Source organism: Gambusia affinis, linkage group LG08 (genome assembly GCF_019740435.1).
Source record: "Gambusia affinis linkage group LG08, SWU_Gaff_1.0, whole genome shotgun sequence".
Classification (NCBI taxonomy): domain Eukaryota; kingdom Metazoa; phylum Chordata; class Actinopteri; order Cyprinodontiformes; family Poeciliidae; genus Gambusia; species Gambusia affinis.
This window is the reverse complement of record NC_057875.1, coordinates 6,944,099-6,966,459: the sequence shown is the minus strand read 5'-3', so window position 1 is coordinate 6,966,459 and position 22,361 is coordinate 6,944,099. Positions and strand designations below refer to the sequence as shown.

The 22,361-nt window shown below is 38.6% G+C and overlaps 2 protein-coding genes across 7 annotated transcripts in view; one reads left to right on the top strand and one right to left on the bottom strand.

Moving 5' to 3' along the window:
- The first annotated feature begins 252 nt into the window (after nucleotides 1-252).
- Nucleotides 253-17,378, top strand: sergef (secretion regulating guanine nucleotide exchange factor). 4 transcript variants are annotated; one of them, XM_044124432.1, is made up of 11 exons: nucleotides 253-323; nucleotides 596-734; nucleotides 8,123-8,275; nucleotides 9,166-9,260; nucleotides 9,475-9,535; nucleotides 9,632-9,745; nucleotides 9,825-9,887; nucleotides 10,666-10,824; nucleotides 11,250-11,395; nucleotides 12,906-12,942; nucleotides 16,536-17,378. In XM_044124432.1, the coding sequence occupies exons 1-11, from the start codon at nucleotides 282-284 to the stop codon at nucleotides 16,760-16,762; spliced, it is 1,236 nt and encodes a 411-aa protein (XP_043980367.1). In that variant the 5' UTR covers nucleotides 253-281; the 3' UTR covers nucleotides 16,763-17,378. The 4 variants fall into 4 exon arrangements, with proteins under 4 accessions (XP_043980367.1, XP_043980370.1, XP_043980369.1 ...); XM_044124435.1 differs by having other exon boundaries at nucleotides 16,273-17,378; XM_044124434.1 differs by having other exon boundaries at nucleotides 13,613-17,378.
- Nucleotides 15,368-22,361, bottom strand: part of kcnc1b (potassium voltage-gated channel, Shaw-related subfamily, member 1b) — a 21,030-nt gene continuing 14,036 nt past the window's right edge. The window contains exons 4-5 of one of the 3 annotated variants that reach the window (XM_044124416.1): nucleotides 21,513-21,549; nucleotides 15,368-15,490 (exon numbers count right to left, since the gene is read on the bottom strand). In XM_044124416.1, the coding sequence (XP_043980351.1) occupies nucleotides 15,442-15,490; nucleotides 21,513-21,549 (86 nt within the window). In that variant the 3' untranslated portion in view covers nucleotides 15,368-15,441. Of the gene's footprint in view, nucleotides 15,491-18,603; nucleotides 21,550-22,361 lie in introns of those variants that run through there. The other 2 variants (XM_044124417.1, XM_044124415.1) reach the window with 2 other exon arrangements.

Below are 22,361 nucleotides of genomic sequence, written 5' to 3'. Positions count from 1 at the left end.
TAGATTTTAAGGATAATCTACAACCACAAGCAATAATAGGTCCCCATATTTAGTATTGTTGCATTAACAATGTAACTTCAATACATTTACAACTCACATTTCAATAATAAGTGTATCTAAACATAAATACAAAAATACTCTTAATCATAGATAAAGGAAACATTTGAGCTCCTTATTTGTATATTCGCCCGCTGCAGTTCACAATTTACTGACTTGTTCAGAGCAAGCCTGAAAATTGCGACAGTGCCGTAAACCATGTCCGGTTCCCAGCTGGGTGTTCCATGGAAACGCATTCACGTCTTACGTTTTGTTTATATGCCTGGGTAAGTTTGTTCTCCTTAGAAATAAACGGTGTAACTTGTGTTTATCAGATCGTGTACTTATGTTAAATAAAGTACTCACTTCCGCAGGGTGACGTGGCACCTTAATGATTATATTTTTAAAACTTTTGTTAAGGTTAGCCTAACTAGCTCACAGTTTACTTGCAACAACCACCCAAACAGATGCCGTGTATGGATAAGTGGAAAATATTTGACGATACGAATTGTTTGTCTTCTTTGTTTAATGTGTTTTATATATGCGTTGTTGGCTTCAGGGAGCCAACAGTTACGGTCAGCTGGGACAGAGCCATGTGGAGGACCAGTGCGTACCGTGGGTCTCCGACAGCTCGGCTCTGCAGGACAGGACGGTCCGTGTTGTGGACGGAGGAGGGGGTCATTCTGTGGTTCTCACCGGTGAGATTCTGTTTGTTTTTACAGAACTCATTTAAGCCACTGACAGAACCGAGTTGTGTGAGGAAAACTCTTTATGAGGTTAAATGGACCCCTCTGCTGGATGAACAATTGAACTGCAGTTTATTTTATTATTGGGGCCTGCCATGCAAAGCAATGGCAGGAACCTATGACTCTACACCCAATAAGGTGTCTCTTTATTATTATTCTTCAGTTCTTCTTCCGTGACCGTGAATAGAGCTCAAAACGCTGGATTAAACCCTACAAAAGTGGTATCAAAACGTGCGGTTTGATCCCGGCATTGGAGCTATTACTTCTGGTGGGATTCTGAGTTAATATGGCGAAAAAAAAAAAAAGCAAGAAAAGACCCCCATAAAACCAACTCCATTAGTGTGTATTGCCAATATAGCTCCTCTGAGCAGCAGCTCCTATAATGAGCTCAAGTTTCAGCAGCTGCTTGCTAATTGCTGCTGGCTCCCCGAGTAGGGGAGGAGCTGCGCCTCAAAGGTGGAGCTAAGTCCACCCAGGCGTTTTGCACAGTTGAATGGTTGCCATGGAGATTAAAGGCGACCCTCCAGGTTTGTTTCAATGAGGGAAAAACATTATAAGATGATGGAAAGATTAAAAAAAATTGATTTTACAGAATATTTGATCTGTAAGGCAGCAATCATACCAACCCTGTTTAGTCTGCTTTAATCCAACTCCAGTCTGTCTGTCTAGTCAAAGTTCAGTTTGTTTGCGGAGGTGTGAATTCGTAAACAAGCCAACAAACTGAACTTTGGTCCTTCTACAAACCTCAGTCTGGGTTTGGTTGAGGTGCAGTCTGGTACGTTTGAATGCGTATGTGAACGGACCAGAGACCGCTCCAAAACCAGGAAGTGGTCTACAGAGCAGGGCATTCTGGGTAAGAACAACTAAAACAATGGCAGGAACCTATTGTTATGCACCCGTTACGGTTAATTAGGGTGACCAAACGTCTGTATTTCCCGGGACATGTCCGTATTTCACGTCCTGTCCCAGGCGTCCCGGGTTTTTTTAGAAAGTGAGGAAATGTCCTGTTTTTTAAATTACCTTCATTGGACCATTAAATTTACAGGCACTAGGGCCCTGCACACGGTGCTGCGTATAACGTAATCCCTGAGCCTTGTCAGTGTGGGCAGCCCTACGTGGCTGTCAGTTTTTGTTAATTAGCTCGTTTGTTAATTTATTTTTTCCAATAGTCTACAGAACAGACATTATTTCGTTTATTACTGAGTATCATGTTATTGGGAGTTGAGAGTTATTGTTAACTTTTATTAAGTGAGGGATGTTTAGATGAGACATTATTTCTTTTATTGTGCTAGTCATTCATTACAGGAATTGTTAAGCATTTTTTAATAAATACATTTTGAATAAAATAATTTTTTGTTATTGGAGATACAGTAACAAATGATAATTTTGTTATTGTCAACAGCAATAACTGCACTCTCAGTAGCCCCTCCAGGCTGGATAAACAGTCAGAACCCGACCCAAACCCGTAGGTAGAGGGAGAGGCTGTTCCCTCTACCTACGGGCAACAAGTTAGCCCACTCCTGCCCAGCGCCTCTCACAAGGGGCAACTCCAGGGTGGGGCCTCATGTAGGGGCCAGCAGAACCACTGTTTCCAATGGTCGTTTTCATCATCAGGATCTTTGGGCTGCACTTGGTCTGGTTCCTCACCTTGGACCCGTCTGCACTGGGGGGCCCAACCAGAGGCATGAAGCCCCCACAGCAAGACTCCTAGGATCACTGGGACACTCAAACCCCCCCACCACGATAAGGTGGCAGCCCATGGGGGGTGTGTGTGTGTGTGTGTGTGGGTGTGTGTGGGCATGTGTGTGCGTGCGTGGGCGTGTGTGTGTGTGTGTGTGTGTATTTGTGTGTATTTGTGTGTAAATATGAAGTAACCTGTTAATTATGTAAGAAAGAGAGAAAATGAGAGAGAGAGGAAGAAAGTTGTTTTTTAAGATCAGGAAACAGATTCTGACCTTTGGTCCAGTTGAGGTGAAATTAATCTTTTTAGGTTTTTAAAAAGATTTTTAGGCTCTAATGAAGTATTTTAGGCCGTTATTTAACAGGTTGAACAGAAAGTTGGGAGGAGAGAGAAGGAAACGACATGCAGCCGATTCCCCAGGACTGGGAATTGAACCAGGTTGACAAACAAAACCTAGAAGTAACGTCCTAATCAAAACATCATTTACAGTTTTACCATAAATCTGGTTAAAAAAATAACTGAATTAGGCATTTCTTAGCCCCTTTTCCTTCTCTTTTATACAAGCAGACAACACATAAGGTCAACAACACAAAAGCTTTATATTTATTACAAAGTATTGATCTAAGAATCGATTTCTGATTAAATTCTCTGTTTTCATGCTTTCATTGATTCTTCTTCTTTTTACCTTTTCTACAGTTTTTCATATTAAATTGCACTTTTTGGTTAAGTTTCTTATATTATCTTGAATCTGTATTTATAAATAAAGACTAACAGATTTCTGATAAAAATGTTATTTTTTCTTATAACAATCAAACCAGATAAAACAAGTTTGAGCTTCTTCATGGTCCAGAGTATTAAATTATGATTAGATTTAACTCTAATCTTCAATTAACATCCTGGAACCTGAAGAAATCCAAACCTGTTAAATCAGCTTTTTAATGTTTGGTATAAAAACAAAAACAGGATTTATCAAATAAAAACAGGAGAATGGACTGAACTTGTGTTGATCCTTGCTGGTCATGTTGACACTCAAAGAGCTTCACACTACAGTCACATTCACACACATGCAGGTCAGGGGGCAACTTGTCACTAAGTGCCCCGCCCTGGGGCAGCGCAACATGTGGCTGAGGAAGCTGGAATCGAACTTGCAATCTTCTGGTCACAAGACGACCACTCTACCCGCTGAGCCACAGTCACACTATAACAGCCACTGCATGATCCTTTTTATAATCTTTTTAAAATACAGGTTTAAACAGTTTAATGAGCTACAATTCAGTGCAATTTAATATAAAAAGTGTGTAGAAAAGGTCAACTAAAGGTCAAACCATAATAGCACAAGTACAGTGAAAATAAACAGAAATCATTATTATTATTAAAATAAAACATTTTAACTCTTAAATCAATACATTGCTATAAATATTGAGCCGAGTGTTGAGCAGCTCTGAGCCGTTGGCCACTAACCCAGCGGAGGGAAAAGGGCTAAAGAACGACTGATTCAGTTAATCTGACCAGTTAATCTGACCTGTTCAACAATAAAACTGACCAGTTAATCTGACCAGTTAATCTGACCTGTTCAACAATAAAACTGGACCTTATGGTTTGGAGTTTCTTAAATTCTTTTGGGGCGATTTGCAGCGACCAACTGACCTGACCGACATGTTTTAGGAGATGTGGGGGGAAACCGGAGCACCCGGAGAAAACCCACGCAAACACGGGGAGAACATGCAAACTCCACACAGATGGTCTCTGTGAAGGCGCAGCGCTACCCGCTGCACCACCGTGCTGCCCTCGTTTTTTCCAATTGGGTTGGGAAGGAATCTATTTTCTAGTTTGTCAACGGGGGAAAACTTTTTAAATTTTAAATTTGACGGAGCGTGGCATGGTGCCCCGTTCACAGAGGATACAACCTCCACACGTTCAATTCCAGTCCTTGGTTCGACTCCTGCACGTCTTTCTCCTCCTCTAAATATCACAATCAAGAACTTCAGACTTGTTCTTGATTCTCTTGTTCTTGATTGTTTTGTTTCTTTTTCGGTTTCTTCCACCGCAGAGCGTTTTGGACCTTTTTCCAAAATGAAATTTTGGATTTTTTCTTTTCACGGTCCTCCTCTCTTTCTCCAGAGATCTTGGTCTCTCCTGAGGATTCAGGATCTGAGGAACTACCTGATAAAGGTTCTCCTGAGATTTCCTCCTCTGGAGAAACCTCTGGACTGGAGATTTTAACCGAGTCATTTTGGTTCTGATAATTTTGCTCCTCTGGAGAAACTGTGAGGTGTTTCTGGTGGAAATCTTCTTCCTGAGCTCTCTGACTGTCGGCCAGCAGTAAATCATCTCTTGATGTTTCCAGGTCATTTTTCAGACAACTGATCTCTTCCTGATATTGTTCTGCTTGTTGTTTTACTGCAGTAATTTCGGTTTCGTACCGACAGTTCAGCTCCTGGTACAAACCGTTTACCTCCTCCAGCTCAGCCTGGATGCTCTTTTTCTTCTCCTGCAGGAATTTGATCGTTGTTGTCGTGTTTTCCTGGAGGATGGCATATTCAGCTCTCAGGTTGTCCAGACTCACTTTGTCCTCCTCTGTTTTCTCCATGTGAGCTTTTCTCTCCTCCTTTAACTGTTGCTGGTATTTTTCAACTTCCTGTTGTAAATTCCTGATCTCTGTTTCAAACCTAGATATTAGCTCCTGGTGTGAAACCTGAACCTGATCCAGTTCGTGGATCATCTGCTGCTCTCTGTTTTGCCAGATTGTTGTTTCTTCTGTCATGTTTTGGAGGAGCTCCTCCTTCTCAGCTCTCAGTTTGTCCAGACTCATCTTGTCCTCCTCTCTTTTCTTCAGGTGAACTTTTCTCTCGTCTTTTATCTGCTGCTGAAGTTTTGTGAGTTGTTGCAGTGCAGAAAGTTTTCTCTCCTGGATAATCTTCTCTTTCTGTTCTGTGTTTGAACGAGCGATTTCCTCCTGCTTTATCTTCATCTCGTATGTCTCAACCTGCTGTTGTATTTCCATGATGTTTCTTTCAAACCGACATTTTAGTTCCTCGTATGAACCGTGAACCTGATCTAGTTCATGGAGAATCTGCTTCTCCCTCTTTTGCCTGATTGTTATTTCTCTGGATGTTTTCTGGGAGAGCTCCTCCTTCTCAGCTCTCAGGTCTTTGATGAGCTGCAGATTCTCCTTCTCTCTTTCCATGTTGGCGTCTTTCTCCTGTTTCAGTTCCTCCTGATATCTTTCAGTGTCTTCCTTTAGCATAGAAACGTCTCTTTCATATTTACCGTTCAGTTCATCATATGAACGTCTGAACTGAATCAGTTCCTCTTGCAGAAGTTGCTCGCTGGCTTGCAGGAACTCAATCTTCTGGGACATTTCCTGAAACATTTGGTCTTTTTCAGATCTCAGGTTCTCCAGCAGTTGTTGTTCCTCATGAAGCCTCGCTTCATGAATCTTTTCTCTCTCAGCCTCCTGTCTCAGCAGAGCATCATCAGCTTCATGCTTGGAGCTCAGCTCCTCGAAGGAAGTCTGGAGTTGGTCCAGTTGTTCTTGGAGCGCCTCACTTTTCTTTCTCTCAGCCTGAATTTCAGCTACAAAAGCTTCCCGGCTGAGGAGGTGGGCCACCTTCAACTCCTCAAAGTCTTGTTGTAAGGACTTCTTCTTCATGTGTTTCACATCATTGTGAACCTTGGAAGCAGTGACCGCAGCGTTAAGGACTGCTGGGTCACTGAACTTCTCTACTCTCTCTAGTTCCCTCTTTGCCTCTTTGGCCTGGTTGATGAAAGATTCTTTGAGAGCTTTCTGTTTCTTTAACTGGAGTTTCGTCTCTTCCAGCTCGGCCTCCAGGTGGGACAGTTTTTGGTTGTCTTCACACCTTCCTGCTCTCTCCATTTCCAGGAGGTAGTTAAGTCTCTGGATTTCCCCGTGGAAGACAGTCGGGTGTGCAGGAGGGAACCTGCCTGGGGGGTTTTGCTGGCCTCCCCGTCTCCAGTGGGATCCCATCGATCCACTGTGGAATCTCGATGAATGATGAGACATTTTCTTCTAATACAATCACTACAATCGTTGATCGGTAAACTTCTCTAAAGGGCTTTGCGAACGTCTGAACTGGTCAGTGAAATTGCAAGCAATGAAAAATATGCAGAATTGTGTTGCATACAATTCTGCAGTTGATGACATCACAGACTGTGACAATGACATCACAGAGTCTTCATTTGCTGGTGGTGTGACATCATTCCACCATCAAATATCTCACTCTTTATTCTTGTTTACATTCAAAATAGTCCAGGATTCTCTTGTTTTTATCCCAGATATCAGGGCATCAAACTAATTTCCATTTGGGCCAAATTAAAACCCTGAATATTCATAAACCGACACGGTAAAAAGCTCCACCAGGATCCAAACTCCTCTTAGAACTACCGGAGGTTCAAACTCCTGTCATTCATCTTTAGCTTACAGAAAAAGCACCAAGCCGCCAAATAAACAAAAGCAAACTGACCAATAAGATTTAAGCAGTGCGTCTTTGACCCCCACAGACTCAGACGTGCGCTACGTACAAGATGTTTTGAGACATAAGATCTTTCTTTTTCTCCACTATTGTTAAGAGGATTCGATAATAAAAATTTATATATATATATATTTAAATATGTGGTAGCATTTTGGCTAATTTTAGCTCGTACACTCATTTTAACACTCTGAATGGTGCAAGTCCATGTCAGTCGACGTTCTCGTGATTCTCCTCATGCTGTTGATCGCGCTGCAGCTTTCTATGGCGTTGATGCTAACTTTCAGTGTCGGAACGCCGGGTCCAGACCGATGGGCGCCCTTTGGTAGGCCCCGTTTAAATTTCTTCAGAAATTTTCTAGTTATTATTATTTTTTAAAGCTGATAAAACAAATAATGCCACAATAAAGGGAAGGAAGAAGTTGCTTACTCCTTTATATTACTCTCTTCAAAACTGCTATGCTCTTATTTATCAGTTCAATTAAAGCATAATAATACGTCTCACATCTTTCTGTTTGCAAGCTTTGAATGTTTTACACTGTTTCTGTATGATTAAATAACATCATAATTCAAAATTACGTCCATTTAATTACTTTTTTATTGGACTTTATCCAACCACAAAAGACATGGAACTTCTGTCAGACTTGTAACCAGCAATTTAAAATTTAGTTTGACTTGAGAATGTTTGAGATTGTGAACCAAATAAAAAGTTATTTTTTTAAGATGTGACTTTTATACATCCTCTGAATCACCAAACATTAATTTTATTAATTTACTGCTTGATAATGCTAATGACCCAGAATATCAGCTCTAATGAAAGAAGGTATTGTCTCAGTAAGAAACTGATAAGATGGTACTGTAAAAAAGGGCAGACACTACTAAGTTAATGTTTACTATAAAATGCAGTGTCAGCATTTACTGCTAATAGCACTGACTGCGTGTTCTAATGAAATAATAAATCCATCTTCTAAGAAACATACATATATTTTGGAAATTATTTACTTTTGCTCTGATGATAAATTACATATTCAATGTATTCATAGCTCCTCTGTTTTTACTTCAGATTTCACATGAGATGAAGGACTTAAGACATAATACTAACCTGATTCTACCTTAGTGTGGGTTATTCTCCCTAAGAGTTTTGTTGCTTTGTTCTTTTTTGTTATGCAGAGAGTGGAGAGGTGTTTGTTTGTGGACAGAATCACAGAGGCCAGCTGGGACTTGGTCACAGCACTAACATCTTAACTCTTCAGCTCTGCCCCGTCTTAAATCACAGAGTCTCAAATGTAGCCTGCGGCTGGGATTTTACACTTCTTCTTACTGGTGAGCAAAAAACGCTACTTAGAAACCACATCTTAACAGCAAATGGTTCTTTTAATATTTCATAATAGAGCTGTTTACTCATGTAACTGCAGGAATATTCTTGCCAAATTCACAGAGAATCGGTTGATATAGTATTATTCATACCTAGTGTTACTAAAATAAGGTTATTTTAACCACATTTATGTTGCCTTTTTTCTTAAAAGACAGAAAATCTTTGTTTAAGATTTTCTGTCTGAAAATCTTAAACAATCAAGCAGGAAACATGAAGATATACATACTTTTTTGATGAATGTTGTCTGTTCATCTTAACCATCTCATCTCTTAAAATAAAGACAAATTCATGAAACTTTGCTACTCTGTCTGCAGGTTGAAAGTGAAGCAGAGCAAAAAACACTGGGTGTTAAATCAGCATTTCCATATTTCAGTGATATTTAACCTGAATTAGCTACTAGTTCTGCATTTTACATTTTTGTTTTAATATTTGACTCTTCTTTGTAACATTTGTCTGCTAAATAGAAATTATTGATGTTTTTTGTCATTACACTAGTTATTGGATTAGACTTGCCATGACTTTTCTTCCTCCAAGCTAAGCAAAATGTTGCAGGCAGACCACTTACATAATTTAATAAGCTAGCTTATGATGCTCATATTTTATACGGGGTATTTTGGCTACAAGTATATTTTAAGATATGTTTAAAGAAATTTCCATTTTAATTGCGACTCTTTAGATTCTTTTAGCAACCTATTCAGAAAGTCTATATGTTATTGATTGGGACTTTCATTCCGTCTCTGCAGAGATTTGTGACTATGTCTGTCAAAACATACGTCTGTTTTACTTGCCTGCCCACATTTTTTAAAATTTTTCCATCGTTTTTTTTTTTTCTTTCCAGATTCTGGTCAACTACTTGCATGTGGTTCTAATGCATTTGGACAGTTGGGTGTTGGACAGACAGTCACACACTCTTCTGAGCTTCTAGTTGTTGAGGTGAGTTCATGTCACCAGTGTGTTTTATTTTTACATGTATCTAATTAAGTTAGAAGATAAGTAAAAATAACATGTAATAAAGGTATAAAAATGTGACATGTTATGTATACTTCACATGAGATGTACATATACATAATTTCTGCCTGTTTTGGAGTTTTATAAACAGCACTTCCTCTATTTCTGATCTAATTATTATTGTGATGTTTGTTGTCAGGGTCTTAAAGAGCCAGTAGTGAATGTAGCAGCAGGATTGAGACACTCACTCGCCGTTAGTGGTAAGGTACCCCCACATGTTGTCTGTCTTGTTTTTCTGTGTTGTAATTTAATTTAAAAGTAAAGCCAAGGATTGTGTTTTTCTGTTTAACCGTCAGCCTCGGGCTCCGTGTATCAGTGGGGAACCGGTCTTTTTAGTCATGCTAAGAGAGCGCTCAGTCCCCACCCTGTTCCGTCACATCTGAACTCCAAACGTCCCTGTCCAGTACCAGGTAACATGCACTAAGCTGAAGAAACAACAGTGGTGGAATGAATCATTTTTGTGACACGTGTTTGTACCTAATACTGCAGGTCTCAGCCAGAGGAAAGCACAGCTTGTAACAGCAGGTTCAGCACACTGTGTGTGTCTAACAGGTAGGGAACAATAAATCTGTGCTAATTAGCTTAAACTAACAGGCAGAAACTAAAAAAATATTAATGTTTTGTATCGTTAAGTACTGTAGTGTTTGAACATGGAAACGTGGTTTTTAGCTCTTAAAACACAAAATCTCTGCCGCTCTCAGATCCCCAGGAAAGTCACATCACATATCAATGTTTTTTGTTTGTGCTTAAAATGAATAAAATATCTAGATCTGCCAGTCTGGGGTTCTGAAAGTCAAAAAGTAGTTATAAAAAGCATGAGAGTGACCTTTTATAACACAGTAAATGAGTTTTAAAATCAATCCAAAAAGTTACTGGAAGTCAGTTTGAAAGTGGAATGAGAGCTCTGTTAGCTGAGTCTTGTATAAATTGCAGTGATGCGCCACGTTTTATTTTCCTTTTAAAGACTAGAAGAAAGAGTTTTACAATATATTTTTCTGCAGGTCATAAAAGTCACTGCATTGGATTGGGAGAGAAAGACATTTTATCAACATTCTTTATGTAAAAGAATTCTGTCTTAGCTTCAGTTCTGAGGTTTGAATCGTACATAGCACCATAGGTTAACAAAACTCTCAGTAAGTGTGATGCCAGTTCACTTAATTTGGTATAGAGTTTATCTCTGTGTGTCCCCGTCTGATAATCAGTCATTCATGATAGGATGTGTGTGACTTTGTTCTCATATGCTGAGCCTGACCTCGCATCTGTCCTGGAGTTAGTTGACAAATTATTCAGTTGCTGCTCTGCCTTTGTTGTTTGTGGGGGTCTTTTGCAGAAGAAGGTGAATTATTCCTGTGGGGAAGCAATAAACATGGCCAGCTGGCTACAGCAGAGTCCTTTCTGCCCTCTCCCACTCTGCTGAATCGATCTCTGCTGAGGGGAGAGAAGGTTATGGGTGTGTGCAGCGGCTGGACGCACGTTGTTGCTCAAACAGGTACAAAAGGTGTAGAAGTTCAGCTTGTGACTGAGATACTCACCAGGAACAGGATAGCTTGGAGACCTGCTATGTTTTAGCTACAGTCATGTGGAAAAAAACAGGACAGTCCATTAAATATTCACTTCATATATCAAAGTCTTATCTCATTTCTTTTCTCTCTGGGAGAAAAAGGGATTTAATTATAGATAAACCTTGTTTTAAAAGATATGAACAATAAAGTGTTTTTGAGCCGAGGAAATTATTCGGACACTCTACTTCCTGATAGCTAGTGCTTGAAGTTTGATACATTTTGAGATTTTAGCAGGGTTCCTTGTATGTTCAGAACATTTCAAGTCACCCTTCAGCATCTCAAAAGGATACAAATCCGAGCTTTTCATTGCATTTCAGATAAAAGATAAGTAAAATATTAAATTATTTCACAGAGAGAGGCAGAGTATTCACATGGGGGAGAGGAGATTATGGACAGCTTGGTCGATCAACCTCTGTCAGTGAGAACGCAGAGATGTTGATGGGAATCAGGAAGGATTGCACCCCTCTTGAAGTTACATCCCTCTACGGAGCAACTCAGGTGAGATACATTCTGCAGCATCTAATTGTTTTTGTGTCTGCCTAAATGACCTAAATTTAAGACTTCACTGTTGAGAGTCTCAGTTTTGTATTGTATTCGACAAATTAGATTTGAAATATCAACAGCAGTCCAGCAGGGGGCACCAGACGGCCAAATAAAAAAACAGTTGCTGTTGTTAATGTCAAGGGAAAATTCATAGTGATTTTGTCCATAGAAAAGATGGAGGTCATTATTTATGCATCGGGAGGAGGACAACTGCTTAATGAAGGTAAACATCTCCTCTCCCATAAGAGCAATTGATGGTGAGAATCAGGGCTGCAGCAGTTAACCTGCGGTCTGAATGGCTGCTGGAAGGCTTTGTCAATAAAGTTGATGTCAGGGACGGGCAAGGGTAAATGCTTGATCCTTCCTCCGCTGAGTACAGATTGTTGTAGCTGCACTGACCCGTGCCAAACAGGGATTACCTTTTGTGTGTCTCTGTCTATACGCATAATGAAAAGCGAGATGAAATAGCTGAGTGACCCATAAATCTTTTAGCCTCGCCTCCCCTTTTTAAGCCCTTTAAAAACTGACACACTGAATTATGAGACCCAAAAACATACAAAGAGAAGCAAATTGCTCAGGAATCAATATTTGTTTTTATGTGTTGCCTAAGGTGTAGATTTTATCCAAAACAGAGCCTCTCAATGCAGTTCAGTCTCTGCTACAAACACAGGACTGGATCAGCAGCGCAGCATTAGGTAATTACCATATAAATATAAATATCTTTAACACATTTCTTCAACAGTCAGTGCTGCTAACAGGGAGGAGAGAAAAAAGGTGTTCGATCTGCAAAGATTTGGTTTCAGCAGTATAGCTATGAAATGACAGCATTAACTCTTATTTGAATTGTGTGATGAAGGTTATTAGGCAAATCTTTCCATTACAATTTTCTTATAATATAAAGTGCAAAACTGTTTATAAATTCAACAAATCTTAAAAAAAAAATAAAAAAATCAACGTTATCAGTTTTTGTTGCATATATTTCCATGCATCTAACTTAGCACAGTGGCTCTAGATATTTCTGTGGTTTCAGTAGAGCTGGGCAATAATTAAAGCGTCTTGCGCGCTAACATGCAGCAGAATGAGTAAGAAACAACGCCATCGGTCTCGATCCTTATAACGCCCCCCCAGCCCCAATTTTCTGCGGTAAATTTTTCCGCAGAAAATTTTCGAAGGTTTGACCGGTCCGCTGTACTAAAAAGGTTGGGGACCACTGTTTTAAATGATTTGCTTTTATTGTAGATTTCGAAATCGTTGATTTAAGGCATCACAGACCAAAAAAGCAGTGAAATAGCCGTACAGATCGCTCTAATAATAGAAAGCCAGCAAAATGTTCTCTTGCTGACAAAAATTTCCCGCTCACTAACAGCTGGCTTGAAGAAGAGATAGTCAGTGATACTATCTGTACCTGGTTTTAAAGTTAAACCTGACCTGTTTATTTTAACTGTATTTATTTTTTTCTTTACAGATTGTATGTGGATCTGAACACAACCTTGCCATTGTAGGTGAGCATGTTTTCATTCAAACAGTTCAGATTTGTTTCTGAAATTTTTGTTCTGTAAAACATTTTTTTTTACAACTCTGCTGGAAACTTTAAAGGAAAGGATTAACTATAGTAGACTGAGAACATTTATAATGATTATGACCATATAAATTACCATTTATGTGGTCATTTATCAAAAGAGGAAATGAGTGGATATTTCAAGACAGTGATCACTACAAAACTATATCTCATAGTTTTGTCCTATGTTATAAGATCTATATCATAATTTTGGAAAATGTCTTGTATTCCAATATTTCCAATATTAAAACAAGCTCATATTTCTTTCTGAAAAGTTACTTGTAAATCAGTTTGTCCTTTTTCAAGTCTGCTAATATATTTGCACTACAAACTTTGACCAAAATTATACTGTAAGAGTTTGTGTTTTTGCAGTGTAGAATGGTCTAAAATTTTGACTTTAATACAATGATATTATTATTATTACCAATAAAGGCTTTCCTACCAAGTAATGCATCCCATTCCATAGTATTACACTGAACTTAATTTATGGATTTATTGGTGATTTTTTTACTTATGTGGATTTCTTCAGATGTTGGCAACATCTGGTGTGAACATAGTTAGAAAGAAAAATATTGACATGTTCAGTTCTCATTTTCCACGTTGTAAATCATCAGGTTACAGACACCAAGCCTCATTCTGTCAAGGATTTGAATGATGACGTGTAGCCCTGCTGGAAATATCATTTTGTGTCTAAATGACTGAAAGCCGGCACTTTAACAGATTCACAAAGCCATTAAAGTTGCGTATCCCATGTCAGAAAATAGCTTTATTGGTTTCTGTGGCTGAAACACGAGACGTCTCTGCTGAACCGACATGACTGCATAAAGGATAACATAGACACAAAGGTGAGCAGAACCTTTTCCAACCCATTCTTTCTACGGGATTAAAGAATTAGTATGAGACCTACCTAATACATTAGAGTCAAACAGCAGTGTAAAAAAAATTCATCTCGGTTAAGCAGCAGAGATTTTTTGGGGTCAGTACTTTGCTTCGTGGCCTTTCATCAAGAAGTAATTACAGCATAGATAGATGGATATCATTGACAGAGGCAATTACCCAAACGATATTAACCACACACACACACACACGCCCACGCACACACACGCACACGCACACACGTTTACAGGCAACTTTTATGAGAGCAATTTCCTTCAGTCCACACAAATGAATGTAAACAAAAACAGCCTCTTGTAACCACTAATTAAAAAAAGACACCTTGACGTCTAAATTAATTTTAAAATTTACTTTCATTTGAAATGGGGACTTTTGGACCAGCAATCAGCAGTCTAGTCCTTTTTCTTCAGGTATGATGCTTCTGATGCTGTTTTTGGTTCAGGAGGGTCTTAAAAGAAGGAGTGCAACGTTTGTAACTAGAGTCCTTACGTCTGTATGTGCTGTGGCTCCTGAAGCTGTGACGCCAGCTGCAGTCCACGCCTTGTAAATCTCCCCCAAACTCTTGAATGGGCTGTGCTTTACAATCCTCTTATGGCTGCGGTTTTCTCTGCTGCTTGTTCTGATTTCTCTGCCGCAATCTTTCCTTCCACCAAACCTTTAACAAGAGCTTCTTTAGGAATGACCTTTTGTGGCTTACCCTACTTTTTAATGGAAATAACATTAATTCCTGTGACAAAAATCTACATTTTATTTTTTCTCACAAACTGAATCTTGGGTTTAACATTAAACTGGAAGCTGCAATCATCAACATTAGCAAAAAACAATCTAAGTAATGAATCTTCACATTTTTAATTGAATCACTTGCATAAATTAACTTTTTTAAGACACTTTGATGCCTCTGTATTGTACATGCTTCACAAACCTCCCCTACTTTGCCATAGTTTCAGCAAGCAATAAGAAACATTTTGGCTGTAAAATCCTTCACATTAAATTTTAAACACTGACCCAGTTTTTTTTTACATCAGCATGAATGAAAATACCACAGAACAACTCAGAAATGGAACTTCAAGATTCCATTAGAAAGGAGACTTGAATGTCGCCGGTGTTGCTGCAAACATCCACTCGACCAGCTGTCAACTTTCTCAACAAATGTAAAAATAACAAGCATGGGCGAGGTTTAGCACATTGTTACGGCTGTCCATAGTAATCACTGATGTGAGAAAGTTCTGCTCTGTACTTTGTGAAGTTCTTTCAGAGGAATGAGAAAGCATAACATGTAGAAGAAGAACTTGTGTGAACCTCCGACTCTTCGTGATCTTTTTTTTCCTTCTTCTTCTTCCTCCTGTCTTAAGCGTGGTGGCAGGAGAAATGAAATAGCAAACCAGGATTGGAAGCCCAGACCTGAGTGCTGCTATTTCTGGTGCTGAAGTAGGTCAGGCGGAAGAGAATAGAGAGCATTGCATGCTGTTTGTATCTGTTGCCTGCTCAAACCCATGCCCATTTGCACCTGAGCGAGAGGTCTCCATGTATGAAACATCGTCATCGTTGGTCAGAGGTTGGCGATAGGCCAAAGACTCTGTGGGCACAGCTCGTCCAATCTGAGGAAAAATTTCAGTGATTACCTACGCTTAAAATGACTACTTAAGATACTATTAGGTATAGTATATCTTTACCTCTATGGACTCATGCAGCTTTGGCTAGAAAAGGTGCAGCTGTGGTGCTGTGTCACTGTTAAATTTCTAAAGTGCCAAAAATGAAAACCAGTGGCCAGATTTGTTCACTTGAAAGTGGCTCACGGTTTGAGTTTTTTTTTATATATTTTTTTTATTCTTATGTTGCGCAGAATACTGTGCAGACACTTTGTTGCCATGGAAACACTGATGTGCTGTCCTCTCGTCAGTGCGTCCATGAATTAAGCAGGGAGATGAGGTTTTATTTTCCTCACTGTGACACTTCAGCACATGACGTCCGCTAATACGTCGCCTTCAGCACCTATAAACTCTAAGACATGCTAAATGCGCTCTACTTATGCATCCATGCACCGTCTTAAAGGCACGACTACAAGTGCTTCTGCAGCCATATTTGGCAGTGTCACACTGACATAAGCTGCTGGTGAGTTATCCTGCCCTGTTAACTGGTCAAAGCACAATGCGCCTGTTAGAAAAAGCCAAATCGGATTCTTCAGTGACAAAACACAGAAAGACGAAGAGACCAGTCGACGGAACAAATGAAAAACATGGCGTGAAAGACACACACACACAACTGCAGCGAACGGCAAGCGCTCCAAGACGTGCTACCCTTGAGAAAGCAAGCTCGCTTCTGTTGCCACGACAACGGAACCTATTAGGTAACTGTGTTGCCATGGCACGTGTCTCCTCAGTGATGCAGACCTGACCACACCCACTGATGAGCGCTCCAGCTGTGAAGAGCAAGGGAGGCTTTTATTGCAGACCAAGTGTCAGCATTTGGAGATCAGAGAAGCTCTGTACGTGCGTGTTTGTGTGATGTGCGTTTCTCTTTGTATAGCCCGCCTGTTTTCTTTTTTAATTATTTTTTTTTTATTCTCTGTTGGTGTCTAATTTTAGCCTTTCCCCTCTGTGTCCTCCTGTCACTGACCACACGCGGCTCTCTCTCTGTTTTCAGGGGAGTGCCTGCTGTCGTGGGGCTGGAACGAGCACGGGATGTGTGGGGACGGTTCACAGGCTGATGTCTTTCATCCTCGGCTCGTTTCTGATCTCAGGCCTGTTGTCATTGGCTGTGGTGCTGGACATTCAATGGCAGTGTGTGGTGTGACGACGAGTTTAACACAGAATTGTGTCCACGCTTGGGAAGAACTGGAGCACAAGCAAAGTTCCCCTTTCACTGAGTAATAGGTTTTGCATTTTAAAAAACTACCTCCGCTACTTGATAAAGTTTTCATGATTGGTGTAGTTGAACACAGCTTTTTATGGTTTGGAAGACGCTGTACTTTTTTTTACGTTGAACAAATGGTTGTCTAAATTCATTTGTCATGTCAAAGCAGCTCTAAATCATGCAGGAAGTTGACTGTTATGGTGGTTCTATCACTCTGATCGTTTTTTAGAGATTACTGACTGGTACAGATTTCAGTTTTTCTCTGAATTCTGACCTGCTAATTCAGATTTTCACCCTTTATTTTATTTTTTATTAAATGATTGTAACCAGGATTTCTGCAGTCTTAAATGTAAATCTCCTCAAAGTTAAGTACTGGTCTGCATTTTACTGCAGAAAATGCAGGTCATTTTCTAGATGTCCTATCCTGTGGTAGTCTGGTGTCCTGCATGTTTAGAATGCATTTCCTAAGCATTGCATCAATATCTAGAGGTGCCTGCTAAAAACTCATTTATTCGGTTGAGACATCTTAAACTAGGAAGACGTTTAAGGTCTTCAGGAAAACAGTCCTTTAGTAGTGACTTTGAACAGCCTTGGTTTGAATAAAAATAAAAATAAAATGTTTTTGGTAAATTACCCACTCTGAGCTCCTTTTGAATCAAAACAAAACAACACATTTTTAACACATTTTGGTAAAAAAAAAAATCTTAATAAACAGGGATTTATGAAGCAGTTGGCAATTTGAATAGAGGCACACTCAACATTATAAATATGTAAATTTTAATTATTCTGACTCAAATCAGCTGTTTCTCTTTCCCCCCAGTGGAAGAACATCTCGTCACAGTTCTATTTCAATGTTTTGTTGTGTTTTTCTGTGACAGAAACCTGCCCATGACTGAAGTGCAGTGAATATTTACAAACCTCTGTTGCACTTCCCATTGTTGAAATTTGGTCATCTACATAAAGGTGATATACTTGCAAGCCAGAGCAGCCTAAGTTAGTGAAATAAAACTTTGTCAACCTAAGTCACCAAATATTTGCACATTAATCAGTAAATGCATAAACAAACAACATGTAATGTGATAGTGCATTGCTTTGCATCCAGCATAAATGGAAGAAATGACCAGATCATCACTATTTATGCATCAAACCACATAAGACCATAATCAAATTTTTTTTAACTCCAAAAAAGTGTATTAAGAGTCTATGCTGGTGGATTGTATTTATGGATCAAAAAGGATGAAGAGTGTTTTTCAATTTGGATACAGTTAATGATTAGGTAAATATTATTCAGTATGTAATCTGCTAATCAAGAACAGGTTAGCCAGTTCCAGTCTCTGAATTATTGATTGATTGATTGATTGATAAAATCGGTCTCTGCAATTTTTGCCTCCAAAAATCTGCTTGTTACATTTCATATTTATCATACCAATTTTTCTGTTTATCATAGGCTTGATTTATATTGAATCTTTTTTTTAGTCATCTGTTTGTTGATTTGCATAAGTGTATTAGTGGAAAATTGTATTTTATTTATTTATTTTTTTTACTTCAGATGGCTAAAAAAAGTAAAAATAAATCAACACTCACTGAATACTGATTATTTCTGTGTTTTTTATTTATCACTATTTCTGTACAAGTCTGAACTATATTGGTCAAAAAACACACAAAACAAAAATCCCTAAACAACAAACCAATAAAAATGATCACTCAACACCTCACTAAGTAGCCACAAAATGCATGGTGTTCAAAAACACACACTCTAAGGTCTCACTAAGTAGCACACATTAGTTGCCATATTTGTCATGTTGGTTCTCTTTATACAATAACCATTGCCTTCTTTTCTTTCCTTTTTTTCTCTGTTGTTAAACGTTGACCAACATACTGTTCTCCTATTTGTACCCATCCAGCCTGCAGCTTGCTATTTTTGGCAGATTCAACTGACTTCACTCAGATCTCAAGAGATTGTTGGCAGTGTGTTTGCAGTTGTTTGGTAAGAAGTTGGTCCCTTTTCACAAACTTTTCCACATAAACATTGAATAAACCCTTTATGCTCAAATGGTGGTCCTTTGAGGCTTTTTTTTAAGAGGTATGCTCATTGCTTTACTGTAGAGGTTGATCCATACAGGGCTCCTTATTGCATCTGTAATTTTGAGCATAAATTTCAATGGCTGGTGACTTTTAAATTAAAATGTGCTTTAGGTAGTCATGCACTGTAATTCCCCTAAATGAGAAGAATAATTTGCATATTAGAGGCACTTGTCCAAGTTGATAACAGTTTGGCCTTTGTTGGTATTACATATTACTATCTGTATGCACATATGTGTACAAGAAACAAAAATAATTCTACACGATTGTCAATTAAATCACAGCTGCACTACATAACATTAACGTGATGTAATGGCAAAGTTGTACATCCTACAGCGCCGTAAAAAGTGTGCACTCCTTAAACGTTTTCATGTCATGTTACAACCACAAACATAAAGGTTTTTTTATGTAATAAGGCAAATTTATCACCTAATTTTGAAGGGAACGCAACATATTTTTATAAATATAAATTTAAAAAGTTTGGCAAGAATTTGTACTTTACCTTACTCTGTTGTCTCTAAATGAAATTTTCTGGGTCCAATTGCCTTCAGAAGCAAATAAATTATTCATATCTAATTTTATTGTAGTATAAATAGAGCTTTGAAGGCCCCGAAGGGTTTTTAGATGGCATCAGCAAGCAAACATTAATATAAAGGTCAAGGAACAAACTGTAGAGTTCAGGGATGATGTAGTAAAGAAACTTAAAGCAAACGCAGAGAACAAAGTCTAGTCTGTCATCTAGAACAAGAAAAAGTACGCCACAACTACAAACTGAACAAGACACGCCTGCCCTTGCTAAGCTGACAGGCCAAAAGAGAGAGCATTAATCAAAAAAGCAAGAGGCCTGTGGCATCTCTGGAGGAGCTGCAGAGATCCACATCTCAGCTAAGGAATGTCTCGACAGAACAACTATTAAGTTGGCCTTTATTGAAGATTCCCATGACAAAAGGCACTATTGAAATAAATTAACAAGTTCTGTTTGCAGCCTGCCGTAAACCATGTTTGGGAGTAGATAAGACTCTATTACGTATCAAACGATACCAGACAATAAAAATATTATTGTTTTAAAGCTACTTTAATTTTATTACAGTCAAGAGACTTTTTTGAAAGAAGTTTCCTGGGACCAGATTTTCCTCTTTCTTTGTGGGACATAAAACGGCGGCCCCACTTGTTGCTTTAAAGTAGCACTGCTTTAAAACTGCCGTCTGTCAGCAGGATGGGTAACAGCTTGTTATGCTCTCAGGGTTTTTCTGTAAGGAACAGGATGAGAAAAAAAAGTTAATTATTCTGAACACTAAGAACTTTAAAACAGTGATTAAATTTACTAAGGCCTTACAAATTTATAATTTTGTTCAGAATTTTAGTCTGTATCAAAATCAAAATAGTTATGAATAAATAAGAGGCTTTATTTATGTTGAACCACTTTTACAATTTTGAAATTATTTGTTTTTGTCAAATACTAGGCATTTCAATAATAATGTACATTTTTGTGTGATACTGTAAAAGTGTTATATTTTTACTTAAGATTGTAATGTGAGAATCTCTTTCTGAGCAAATATGTAGAAAAAGGTTCTAAGGTAAGATGAGACTAAAACTGAAGTCCCTGGTTACATTTAAAAAGCTGTTGCTGAAAATTAATACTGGAAAAATCCATACACACACCTTACCCACCATGAAAGACAGTGGTGGCAGCATTATGGCGTGGGGATACTTTAGTATTTAGCAGGGGCAAAGTGGTCAGAGTTAGTTTGGAATTGTGGTGGAGGTTCACCTTCCTTCCTCTAACAAATGCAATGGAATGGTTTCAATCACAGCACCTTGAGTTAGAATGGCCTAGTCAAAGTCAGGACTGACTTTATGTCTTTCAAAATTCTAATTACTTACACTGTCGTTTCTGGTTGCAACAAGGCAAAATGCGACGTTTAAAGGGTATGCATACTTTTTTAAGGCACTTCAAACAGGCTGTCTTTGTCTTTTAAACTTGTACAACTATAATACTTCGGTCTTAAGTACTTTCAATTCCTTACACCAGAGCTTGCAATCCTAATGCGTCATTTTATCAAGGTTATAGTGATGCTTTTAGAAAACAACAGTGGTTTCTTGTGAATATAATTTTTTGATGGCTGAAAATATATCAAAGCAATGTTAAAAATTCACTGGTGCAAAACAGTGCAAAACCCTACAAAGACATGACCATGACAGTGCAAAGTTCATTATTTCTTTTCAACTGTTAAGTCTGGCTGACATGACAATTGATAGGGTTTTTTTTTTTGTTTGTTTGTTTTTTCTGACACGGGTGTGACTTAAATCTGGAGCAACTTTTTTTTTTTCTTTCAACAGAAGCAGCACACAGATATTTGATGGTCACTCAAAAACATTGGAACGCACAAATTCAGCACACACAAAGCATATTTACAGCACTGGCACACAGCGAAAAATAGGCACACAAATTACAACACAGTAACCAGTCACAGATACTGAGCTACATAAGGCTTGACAACAAAACTTCCTCAGTGCTACATCTATGCTGAGTTTGTGATGTACAGGTTGTCACTGTCACACCCATTTAAAAATGCTAAGTTATACACACATAAAAAAATGCTACAGCACTATCAAGTGGGTGATGGGTCATTATGGGTCATACACATAGTGGTTGGTACACCATGGTTCATAACACAAACTGACTCTGTTGGTTGTCTGCTCCGGTGCTGTCGTTGGTTCTCTATAAACATATAAAAAAAAACAATAATAAAAATAAATTATTACACAAATCTATGTAAAATGGTGGAAATGATGGCGATGATGGAGAGTAAAGAAAATGTGCTCCGTTAGTTCCTCATGGTAAACCGTGGGTTTACCATGCGTTCCCATGCTTCAGCCAAGGCGTCAGACACCAAAACGGACCGTCTGAGTGCATCGGTTGGACTTTGAAGTCGGTTAATAACGAACATGCCCAATCATGCCACGTTCTACAGCTCGATGTAGAGTAGTTGGGTCATTGTCATGCGTTTGGGTATTTTCCATCATGCTCTCACAGTCACTCCATTTTTTTTTGTCTTTATTTATTGATTTTCAGCTCTCTTTACACATAGTCAGAACATCAATCCGCAGTTGGAAACCTTAGCGGTAAAGCCAGTGGGAAAGGAAAGATGTACGTATGCATGTGCTGCTGAAAAAAACAAAAAACAAAGTCTGAATGCTTGTTGTGTATAAAATTTATTTCATGCAACGACTTGTATTTACATGTTTTATTTGAATGCTTTTTCTTTTGCATAAATGTAAAATACATGCATTTACCTTTCCCCAAATAGACCCACATCATGTTTCCCCCTACCCAGCATTTGAATTGCATGACCATAAAATTCACCTGCATCTCTTCACATCAAATCTACACAGATATTTTTTAAGCATAGAACGTTCATCAATTACCACGAGACATGACTCAAAATGTGAAACAATGCTCAATTCAGAATAGAAACAAAAGTTGGATGACTTCTTATAACTACCATGTCTTCTTTTTTCTTACAGAAATAA